Below are 11,440 nucleotides of genomic sequence, written 5' to 3' on the forward strand. Positions count from 1 at the left end.
ATTTTGTGTTTATCCTTGAATAAACAGGTCAGTTTCTCGTTACCAACCATTGTGTATTATTCAAATTCACCTAATTCACTTGGCTAGAGTCAAGAGTACTAAAACCCTTTTCAACATGAATCTGACAACTAAGTAGGCTAAATAACTTTAAACTTTAATACATGCTCGGATAGGCCAGTATCGGTATCGGATCGGAAGTGCAAAAACAACATCGGTATCGGATCGGAAGTGCAAAAACCTGGATCGGGACATCCCTACTGTGTACCTCTTGCTAGTCCTAACAGAATTGCTATTGTGACATACAGTGGACACATTTAGAAAAGCAGTTTCTTTCATTTAAAAAAAAATGCAGCTCATTTTAACACTTGGCAAACTCATAACATGGGCCGTATGTTTGACACCCTTGCCATAAACTATAGCATACAAAAGAGCGCAATGCGCATAAAGTCTGTGCAGAGCGGAGGAAGTACAGCAAAAATGAGCACTGAACAATTTCAATGGCTCCACTTTAAACTGTCCCTGCTCCTCTATACCACGTAAGCATCCGATGTTCTTGGGGACGGCGTGGCGCGGTTGGGAGAGTCGCTGTGCCAGCAACCTGAGGGTTCCTGGTTCGATCCCCATCTACCAACCTAGTCACGTCCTTTGTGTCCTTGAGCAAGACACTTCACCCTTGCTCCTGATGGGTCGTGGTTAGGGCCTTGCATGGCAGCTCCCATGTGTGTGTCCCTGGCTGAATGTGGAAATAGTGTCAAAGCACTTTGAGTACCTTGAAGGTAGAAAGCGCTATACAAGTATAACCCATTTACCATTTGTGTCTGTAGGTGACGTATCAGCTGAAGATCCCGTGCACGGCGCTCTGCATGATCCTAATGCTGAGGCGCACTCTCAGCAGGTTGCAGTGGTTCGCTATCGCCATGCTCTGTGGAGGCGTCATGCTCGTGCAATGGAAGCCTATACAGGCCACTAAAGTCCCGGTAAGGGTTCCGAATGTCTCCATAGCAACCGGTTATAACAACCACCTGTGTCATTCGGTCTTCTTTTTTCTGTGTCCAGGTTGAGCAAAACCCTTTTGTTGGCTTCATAGCCATTGCTATTGCGGTCCTTTGCTCTGGGTTTGCAGGTAGTCGTCACGCACTGATTTCACCTTATTAGTATTGCTTCCAAATGTGCACCTGTGCTTCAGGTGTGTACTTCGAGAAGGTCCTGAAGAGCTCCGACACATCCTTGTGGGTGAGAAACATCCAGATGTACATATCTGGCATCGTGATCACCATGCTGGCCGTGCTACTGAACGACGGCCAGAAGGTCGTGGAGAAAGGCTTCTTCTTCGGTTACACGCCCTATGTGTGCTTTGTCATATGTGAGTACAAGGCCAGCAGTTTGTTTTTTTCGGTCACGCTCGACGTCTCTCTAACACTCCGCCGCTTCTGTGTGCTGCCAGTCCTGGCCAGCGTAGGAGGTCTGTACACGTCCGCCGTGGTGAAATACACCGACAACATCATGAAGAGCTTCTCTGCCGCCGCCGCCATCGTTCTGTCCACCGTGGCGTCCCGAATCTTTTTTGGACTGCACATAAGTAAGATCTTCTCGTGTTGTGCTGTGACGAGTGAGTGAGAGGTTGGATTGGCTTGTTTCAGGCGACAGCGCCTACCCTCAATAAAACAACCTTTATATGAGTAGGAATGTGACCAAAATGATCATGGTTATTATTATCGTGGTACTGTTGAATGTGCTCAAAAAGTACACACACTGAAATCATAACTTATTTTTTTAAATAGCTAAAATAAGTACTCACTGTTAGAAAAGCCACTGTTTTGCATGTTTTGTTTTTCTTATGCTTAACTGATATTGTTTTAGTCTTCATATTTTATGTTTTAATGAGTAAATTTTTATTGTGTTTAAAAAACTGGTTTGCACTGTAGTATTTTAAGATCTATTTAAATGAAAAGTGCGTATAACATAAAATCCAATATTATTTATTATTTCTGAGTGGCGTTGTAGAGTACTACTCTGTTCAATGGTCCTTGAACGCACCGTTAAAAACACCTCTGTCTCATATTCCTCAGAGTATAGAACAATCACTTTGTTCGAAGAGAGCACAGCTTGTATGTTCAATGTACACAATTGAATACCTTAGTTGCTCAGACAGTAATGTGTTTATATAGGTTTGGATTGGGGTTTGTCTCGTTTTCATGTTAGCATTTAAGCTAGCGAGCTGACGCCAGTCAGTCCGTGAGGATATCGAAGTGCAGTTATCAATTACAGTTTTTTGATCATTTTAATTTCAAACAGTAATACTAACCATCAGGAGTTTTACCACTGTTATCGTTAATACCGTCTATCGTTACAGGCCAAATGATGAGTCAAGAATACGTCACATCCCCTTCAAGCAAAATATATTAGCAGCATTGACTTACAGTAGGCGATATTTGGAAAGAGGTGTTTTTTTTCCAAATGTATTGGAATCATTGCTGAGAACAAGCTGACCAAAATCAAATGTCCACTGCAGGATAGAACAGCATTTTAAAAATAAAGATTTGAAGTGCTAGTGCATTAAAAAATGGAAAGGAATGCCCTCCTTAATAACATGAACATGTGTATTGAACAATACAGTAGCAACAGAACCAATGTTGTAATAGCGATCAGGAAAAAATTACTCTGTTAGCATTAATACTGCTACTGAGTTCATTGTAAACAACCCTAGTATGTACTGTTGTCCTTGGTTTAACTGACACAAGAAATGTGATGAAATGGGGTGGACTATCTACTTTAGCCGCCAGATAACAGTAGAGGGTTGAATTTCTTAAAATGTGTTTTGTGGCAATTCCAACGTTGACCACAGCATCAGTTGCTATGTAGAGTGGAGCTTTCCATCAGTTTTTAGCAGACTGCATTGCAAAATGATTAGCCCACCAACCACCTTTTTCTGTCACGTGAAATCCACCCAGCAATGGGCCCATGTGAATTCCTTCCCTACTATATTAAAGTACCAGTAGAGTGGAAAAACAAGTTGCCTCTATATTGTAGCTATTATCATTTCTTTCTGATGTATGACACCGAAAGACCTACAAAGTTTGCGAATAAATAGATATGATCAAAATAGTATTAATCTTACGGAGATTCCCGAGCCATTTTGAGAGATAATGAGCTAGCCAGTCGCGTGAACGCATACGTAGAGGTAGGAACCACAGATCCCTTTCCCACCAAAAACAAACTTTGTGAGAGCCAACAAAGAAATTATGATCCAGAACCTTATATTGTTGATCCTGAATATAAGGAGGATGATCTACAAGTTTTAAAAGCTCTGCTAAACAGACCCAGCTTTAGTGAAACACTGAGCATCATGTAGAAATATTGTTAAATGCTGAACAAGAAATACAAACTACAAACATAATAAAACGATCGCTTACTGTACGATGTCTGCTCTTACTTCGATGATGACTGATAGGATGTCCTTATATTCCCGGTTAGATGAAGAATTAATCATGATGCACACAAAGGGTTGACAAAGAAAAGTCTCTCTGCAGACATCGTCTTCGGTTGTGTGTGTTTGTCTCCATCTCTGTGTATACATTAAATGTCACAGATGAACAACTTCTAGATTTATAGCTAAATCCTCCTATTATCCAAATGAGAGGCATGATTTATAACCTAGAATAACTCTGACAAGCCAAAACACAATGATGCGGGAGCAGCAGGACATCGATGCCGGCTCACAGAAAAGCAGCATAGGGCTACTTAGCTGTGTGCTATCAGTCCACCGCTAAAAAATAATTTGTCTGCGTTAGCGCTTATAATAACAACATTGCTAATATTTGGTTAATATTCAGGTCACGATATGTATAAAGAGTGTTGTTGGCGGGTTTTGGATGGTTATTTAGAGAGTTTTGTGCGCGAAAAAGAGAGCCTCCCAAAAAAGTAAAAAGTTTACATACGTCATGGCTGTCTTGAGTTTCCAATAATTTATTTTTTGTGATAGAGTGATTGGAGCACATACTTGTTGGTCACAAAAAACATTCATGAAGTTTGGTTCTTTTATGAATTTATTTTGGGTCTACTGAAAATGTGACCAAATCTGCTGGGTCAAAAGTATACATACAGCAATGTTAATATTTGGTTACATGTCCCTTGGCAAGTTCCACTGCAATAAGGCGCTTTTGGTAGCCATCCACAAGCTTCTGGTTGAATTTTTGAGCACTCCTCTTGACAAAATTGGTGCAGTTCAGCTAAATGTGTTGGTTTTCTGACATGGACTTGTTTCTTCAGCATTGTCCACACGTTTAGTTAGGACTTTGGGAAGGCCATTCTAAAACCTTCATTCTAGCCTGATTTAGCCATTCCTTTACCACTTTTGACACGTGTTTGGGGTCATTGTCCTGTTGGAACACCCAACTGCGCCCAACACCCAACCTCCGCACTGATGATTTTAGGTTGTCCTGAAGAATTTGAAAAATGTTAAAACAACAACAAAAAAGTGTCGCATTGTTGATGTTCATGCAGAAAGACGAGCGAAGAAGCTTGGAAAGACAAACTTGTAAACATGAAACTTGTAATCCTCCTTTTTATTGTCCCATTTACTCTCTGTAAAACACCAGTTCCATTGGCAGCAAAACAGTCGCAGAGCATAATACTACCACCACCATGCTTGACGGTAGGTTTGGTGTTCCTGGGATTAAAGGCCTCACCTTTTCTCCTCCAAACATATTGCTGGGTATCGTGGCCAAACAGTTCCATTTTTGTTTCATCTGACCACAGAACTTTCCTCCAGAAGGTCTTATCTTTGTCCATGTGATGTCTTTTGACCACGACTGTATACTGATAGATAGATATATAGATAGGTAAATAGATAGATAGACAGCCTGGCCAAATCCCTTTGACCCAATGTGGCCCCCGAGTCAAAAAGTTTGGGGACTCCTGATTTAGGCTATGTCAGTCATTTGTATGAAATATGAAATACAAAATGTTCAAAATGTGTTTGTTTCCACAGCGACCACATTTGCATCGGGAGCCATCTTGGTGTGCGTGTCCATCTATCTGTACGGCCTTCCAAAGCAGGACACGACCAAGCTGAGTGTGGAGGACAGCGAGCAGAAGTCTAAACAGAAATTAGTGTGTGAGACCCTGATCGAGCGAGGAGGATGAAGTATCCAAGTAGGGACAACATGTTTCTGTTTTTCCTAACAAACACTGAGTTTATCAACTTGACACTTTTTTCCTCTCCAAATAATGGAAGTTCTGTTAAATCAAGATTTAAAGACACTTTTTTACTGGGTTCCTGACAGCTGATAATGAATACAATAACTTTCTGGTATTTTCACGCCTTCTTGTGATCTTATATAGATATGTGGGATGTAGTGCACGTCTAAACTGGAGGGCGGAGTTAGTTTAACCAAGGAATCTAGCTGGAAACACAACACAGGTCAAAGATGAGTAAATAGTAAAGACTCAACTTGAGGACAGCAAACTGAAGCTATTTTAATATATGTTGTTCTGTTACACACAGCCTCTGTATTGATTGATTTATTTACATTGCACATATATAAAAAAAACATGGCAAAAATTGAATAGCAATAACAGTAGCCCTGTTATGAAAAGGTTGGATAAAAAGTGGTTCTGCCTAGAACATAGGTCAAACATGTCCAGAGTCAATAATAATAATAATAATGGATTAGATTTATATAGCACTCAAAGCGCTTCACAGAGAAGTGAGAACCCATCATTCATTCACACATGGTGGTGGTAAGCTACTTTCATAGCCACAGCTGCCCTGGGGTAGACTGATGGAAGCGTGACTGCCAGTTTGCGCCTACGGCCCCTCCGACTACCACCTATCATTCACTTACCAGTGTGAGCGGCACTTGGGGAAAGGGTGAAGTGTCCTGCCCAAGGAAACAACTGCAGCGATTAGGATGTCAAGAGGCGGGGAGCGAACCTGCAACCCTCAGGTTTCTGGCACGGCCGCTCTACCAACATCGCCAATGGTAGTACATTGTTTATAGGATATGGTCAAGAAGGTCAGAAATGGACAATTTCTGAATTCCTGGGGAACTTTCACTTCCCTCAATTTTCCTTTTTCAGGGTTGTGGAGAAAGTGATGCAAATGCTTCCCGCAATTTTTGCATGTGGAGCAGCCCCATCCTGCACAACAGGGCATTGTTTACATGGCAGAAAAACCTATTCAATTAAAAGAGATGTCCGGTCAGGAAGAGCAGTATATGCATAGCTCCAGTTGTGGCCGGCTCAAAGTTGGTTCCCAACATGGTACCCTGTAGTTACGTGAGGGGCTTTTGACCAATCATTTAAGAGATGGTCTGGAACAGAGTTGTCCATAGGCTCTCGGAAGATGGCTCTGACAGAGCCTATACACTACTGCCATATAACGCCTTAGAATTGCAACTGCATGCAAAGGCTACAATATTTGCAAATGAGACTGAGAAATAGGAAAACAAGACATAACAACTGGACAGCGTAGTTATCATAATCATCTCATTTTTACTTGCTACATTTAAATTATATTTTATTTTATTAATAAACAAGGAACATCCATTAAAATGCACACAAAAGAACCGCAACTTCAGTTCAGTTCAGTTTCAGGTTATTTCGAACATGAATACGATACAATGTAATGCATCACACATTTACAGTTGTTTCATTACAGCACATCTGAAAAGGAGTAGGAAGAAGCAGAGCTTATTTAATCCTACCCCTTTTCATACCATAGCAATTTTATCCCATTTCCTTGTTCTCTGTAACAGAACAGTGAACAAATAAATAATAAATAAATAATATACCATAGTAAGCAAACAAATATTAAATAGGGCCCTTGGTGGACACCAATGCCTCTGAGAGTGGCACTGACGAAGACGCACATAGAACACAAAGCAACCCCAACAACCAGGAGCAAAGCCATAGAGCAAAGAGGAAAGAACCTGGAAGGAGGCAGCTGGTCAAATGGCCTAAAGCAAACAAGTTGCGGTCTGGCAGAAGCTGGACAAGGACCTCAGCCTTATCCTGGAGCACTCACTGTGTGGCCAGGTGGAAACCAAGCTGAACCGCATTGGAGACATCCTGTACGATGAATGCAGAGGCAGATTTGGAGTAGCCGTTGAAAAGCGGAAATCTGGCCCAATGCAGAAAGGAAGGAGGGAGAGAGAAATCGAGCAGTTGGTGAAGAGGCGGCGTCAACTCCGGAAACAGTGGAGGAAGGCAAGCAAGGAGGACAAGGAGGGCCTGAAGCCACTGTGGGATGGGGTGAGAAAAGATCTTGCCGGCCTACGGAGGGCTGAGCGCATTCTCAAACGCAGAAGGCGGAAGGAGAAAGAGAGGAGCAACTTCTTCAAAAATCCCTTCAAGCATGCAAGACAGCTGCTAGAGAACAAGAGAAGCGGAAAGCTGGATATTACCAAATCTGAGCTGGAGAATCACATCAAGGAGCAGTACAGTGACCCAGCAAAGTCAACTCCACTGGGATCCCCTGGTTATGTTCTTCGCCCAGCTCCCCCGGCCTTCCTCTTTAATTTTGCCCTCCCCAAACTCAGTGAGGTGGCAGAGGTCGTCCGGAAAGCAAGAGCTGCCTCAGCCCCAGGCCCCAATGGGATACCATACAAAGCTGTATAGGTACTGCCCAGGCGTCCTGAGACATCTCTGGAACCTGCTGAGAGTGGTCTGGAAAAAAGAAGTGATCCCTTCAGAGTGGCAAAGAGCGGTTACAGTTTTCATCCCAAAGGAGCAGAACTCCAGTACGATCAGCCAGTTCAGTAGCATCGCCCTCCTAAATGTCGAAGGGAACATTTTCTTCTCCATCCTGGTCAAGAGGTTGACCAGCTACCTCACAAGCAACGGGTACATCGACACCAGCTGCCAGAAGGAAGGCGTGCCAGGATTCCCAGGTTGTGTGGAACACTCTGCAGTAATATGGGAGCAGATCCAAAGGGCGGAGAGAGAGAGAGGTGACCTGCATGTCGTGCGGCTGGACCTTGCCAATGCATACGGTTCTGTCCCCCACCAACTCATCGAGTTCGCCCTGGACTTCTTCCATGTACCAGTCTGCATCAGAGCCCTAGTAGCCAAGTACTTTGGAGACCTCCAGATGTGCTGCACTCATCAGGACTTCACAACAGACTGGCAACAGCTGGAAGTAGGCATCGCCATGGGATGTTCAATCTCGCCCATCCTGTTCATTGCAGCCTTCAGGATCATCCTCATAGGGGCTAGGAAGATGGTCGGAGGAGTTAAACTGCCTTCAGGAAAGAGGCTACCAGCAGTGAGAGGCTACATGGATGATATCATCACCATACTTCAGACAGCAGGATGTACAACAAGACTGCTGAAGAGGATCGACGAGCTTGTGGGCTGGGCAAGGATGAAGATCAAACACCCCAAATCACGTAGTCTGTCTATCAGGAAAGGAGTCAGAAGTGACAACACCACTTTTGTCGCAGGCGGTGAGAATATCCCATTGCTGGCAGATCAACCTTTTTGTAGCCTGGGTCGCACCTACATAGCAGAGCTCTCTAACAGGCAGATGGGGGAGACGGTGAGGAAGCAGCTCACAGATGGCCTGGCCAAGATCAATTAAAGCCAACTCCCTGGGAAGTACAAAGTATGGTGCTACCAGTTCATCAGAATCAGAATCAGAAATACTTTATTAATCCCTGAGGGAAAATTTAAATTTTCAGCACAATCCCATTCAAGATCATACTGTACCAAAGGGTGATGTGGTCACTGAAGATGAGCGAAATCCCCTCCTCAGTGGTAAGTTAAATGGACCGGCTGGCAAACTCGTTTATCAGAAAGTGGCTGGGACTACCAAGGTGCCTCTCAGACGTAGGCCTCTTTGGTAGGAACTCACTTCAACTACCACTGCGATCCATCAGCCTGGGATACAAGCAAGAGAAGGCTCGGCTGGTGCTGGAGCTGAGGGAATCTACTGCCCAGTTGGTGAGAGCAGTGGGCACCCAGATAAGAACAGGAAGAAAGTGGAAAGCCCAAGAAGAGGTCGACACGGCAATCTGCAGGCGGAAGCACCATGAAGTGGTCGGCAGAGTTCCGGAAGGTCGAGCAGGCCTTGGGAGGGGCGAGGCTCCCTTATTCTGGTCAAAGGCTTCCAAAAAAGACCAGAGAGCCATGGTGGTGGCAGAAGTGGCAAGAACTGAGCAGGAACGCCTAAACATCAAAGCGGTGTCCCAGGGCCAGCAAGGTCATTGGACATCGTGGGAAGGTCTCACAGACAGGTCTATGTCATGGTCTGACCTGTGGAAGATGCCCCAAGCCAGGCTCAGCTTCCTAATCAGAGCAACGTACGACACCTTGCCTTGTCCCCGAAACCTCCAACAATGGTTTGGTGCCGAGGAGACCTGTCCCCTCTGCAACACCATTAATGCAAGCCTCCAGCACATCCTGCAGAGCCTTGTCGCAAGGCCGCTACAGATGACGACACGACCAAGTCTTGAGAAAGCTGGCAGAGGTGTCAGAGACCTGCAGAAAGGAGGCGAATAGCAGACCTTCCGCTCCAGCCAGACATCCCATCCAGTTCGCGAGGCTTCTGGTCGAGCTCACTGTCCCATGGGAGGGGGGGTTGGAGGCTGCTTATGAGCGGAAGCGAGCCAAGTACTCTAACCTGGCAGAAGAGTGCAGGGAGGCTACCTAGAAAGCTCTGATCTGCCCTGTGGAAGTGGGGTGTAGTGGCTTCATGGGTTCCTCAACTGCCCGCCTACTCCGAGACATTGGATGCACAGGAGCGGGGCATCAGAAAGCCATGAAAGAGCTGGCTGAGGAGGCGGACAAAGGCAGCTTCTGGCTGTGGCTAAGGAGGAAGCATAAGAGTTGGGGGGCAAACACCTAAGGCATCAGCAGGGGGTGGCATTGAGATATCCCTGCCATCGCTCCGCCACCATGAGACATACTGGGGTTAAAGGAGCGAAACGTTGGTGAATGGCGGTTCCCAGCTGATGACCCATTTATGTCCGCATAGGTGTTCAGTGAGGTGTCACAGCACACCTGTTCAAAAGGCACTGGAGGAGGTGCATCAGGCAGCAATGCCCAGCAGGAATTCCATCACCTGTATCTTGATATGTTGTGCATAATTTTAGCTGTTTGCAGATGCACCAAATCGTTGAATTTCAATAATTGTAATTTAATAAATAAAGGATTTGTGCGTTCTCTATATCCAACATTATGTAATATTCTAATTGATCTTTTTTGTAACACAGTTAGTGAATGAAGCGCACATTTGTAGTTGTTTCCCCATATTTCTACACAGTAACACAGATATGGTAACACTAGCGAGCAGTAGAGAATATGAAGTGATTTTTGGTCTATGGAAATCGGTACCGATTTCCATAGCATACATAAAAGGTTGTAGTTAGCATTTTTACTCTAAATATTCAGATTCCTTAATATTCCATACAATCGCTCGGGCATTTTACAATAGTTTCTAACACACCAATAAAAGTTGGAAATGTTCTTCAAGATAATTGTGACATTTTCTGTCTCTCCATCTAGGTTGTCAATCTCCAGGTTGATGTCATCTGCAAGAAGCAGCAAGCTGGGGTGGATGTACAAGTTTGCTACTGAGGAAAGCCAGCGTTAAAGGAGGGCCGAGTCATCCTGGAGAAGGTGCTGGTGAGGGAGTGCGAGGGTTTCGAGCACATACCCACGGACACCTCTTGAAAAGTAACGCGGGTTGTTAGCGTTACAGTCGCGCAAAGTATGCGCGTACCACAGCTCTGCCTCTGACCGCAGAAAGGTGTGTAACAACATTGCTTGCAACATTGTGATGTTCAATATGGTGCCATAGAATCAGGATGGAGGGTGCATTCATGCAGCTGGGTTGCATACTCGCTTTGGCCAGTTTTGACTCTTAAGTCTAATGAAGTGAGGGGAAGATTATCATTTACACATTCCTTCAGTGTGTTGCCAGGCTTGCAACTATTTCATTTTCATACATAAAATATGTTGTCAACTATTGTTGATTGGTTTTATACATACATACATACATACAGGATGATTAGTGCACTTTGGTTCCAAGGGTTAAAACTTCCCAGCTGATATTTAAACTGTTACCTCTTTTGCTTCGGCTTTAAGGCTGCTCAAATGTAAATTGTGTTGTTTTAATGTATCATTTGGAAAATAAATACATACCACATTTTTCATGCAGATGTTCTTTTTGGCACAAGTTGTACCTCAATCATTGGGGGGGAAAAAGCAAATACATTTTATTCATACATTACTATTTGTACAACTTGTCATTATCAACAAAAAAAGAATATAACAATTAAATAAGTACTCTTTGAATCCTGAGCTAATTTTGAATATAGGCATGTTACACATACATTCAATCACATTTTAATAATTGAAAAATACAACTTTTCTTCTTTTTAAAACAAGGTGTTTATCATGTGTTCACCCGGCGGCCTTTGTGGGGTCCAGCTGGATG

At 43.9% G+C, this 11,440-nt stretch overlaps 1 protein-coding gene across 2 annotated transcripts in view; it reads left to right on the plus strand.

Moving 5' to 3' along the window:
* Positions 1-11,154, plus strand: part of LOC133623831 (CMP-sialic acid transporter-like) — a 29,189-nt gene extending 18,035 nt beyond the window's left edge. For both annotated transcript variants that reach the window (XM_061987256.2, XM_061987254.2), the window contains exons 4-9: positions 825-977; positions 1,057-1,123; positions 1,187-1,363; positions 1,445-1,579; positions 4,991-5,154; positions 10,507-11,154. In XM_061987256.2, the coding sequence (XP_061843240.1) occupies positions 825-977; positions 1,057-1,123; positions 1,187-1,363; positions 1,445-1,579; positions 4,991-5,145 (687 nt within the window). In that variant the 3' untranslated portion in view covers positions 5,146-5,154; positions 10,507-11,154. The remainder of the gene's footprint in view (positions 1-824; positions 978-1,056; positions 1,124-1,186; positions 1,364-1,444; positions 1,580-4,990; positions 5,155-10,506) is intronic.
* Positions 11,155-11,440: the final 286 nt, after the last annotated feature.

This window comes from Nerophis lumbriciformis, linkage group LG26 (genome assembly GCF_033978685.3).
Source record: "Nerophis lumbriciformis linkage group LG26, RoL_Nlum_v2.1, whole genome shotgun sequence".
NCBI classification, from domain to species: Eukaryota; Metazoa; Chordata; class Actinopteri; order Syngnathiformes; family Syngnathidae; genus Nerophis; species Nerophis lumbriciformis.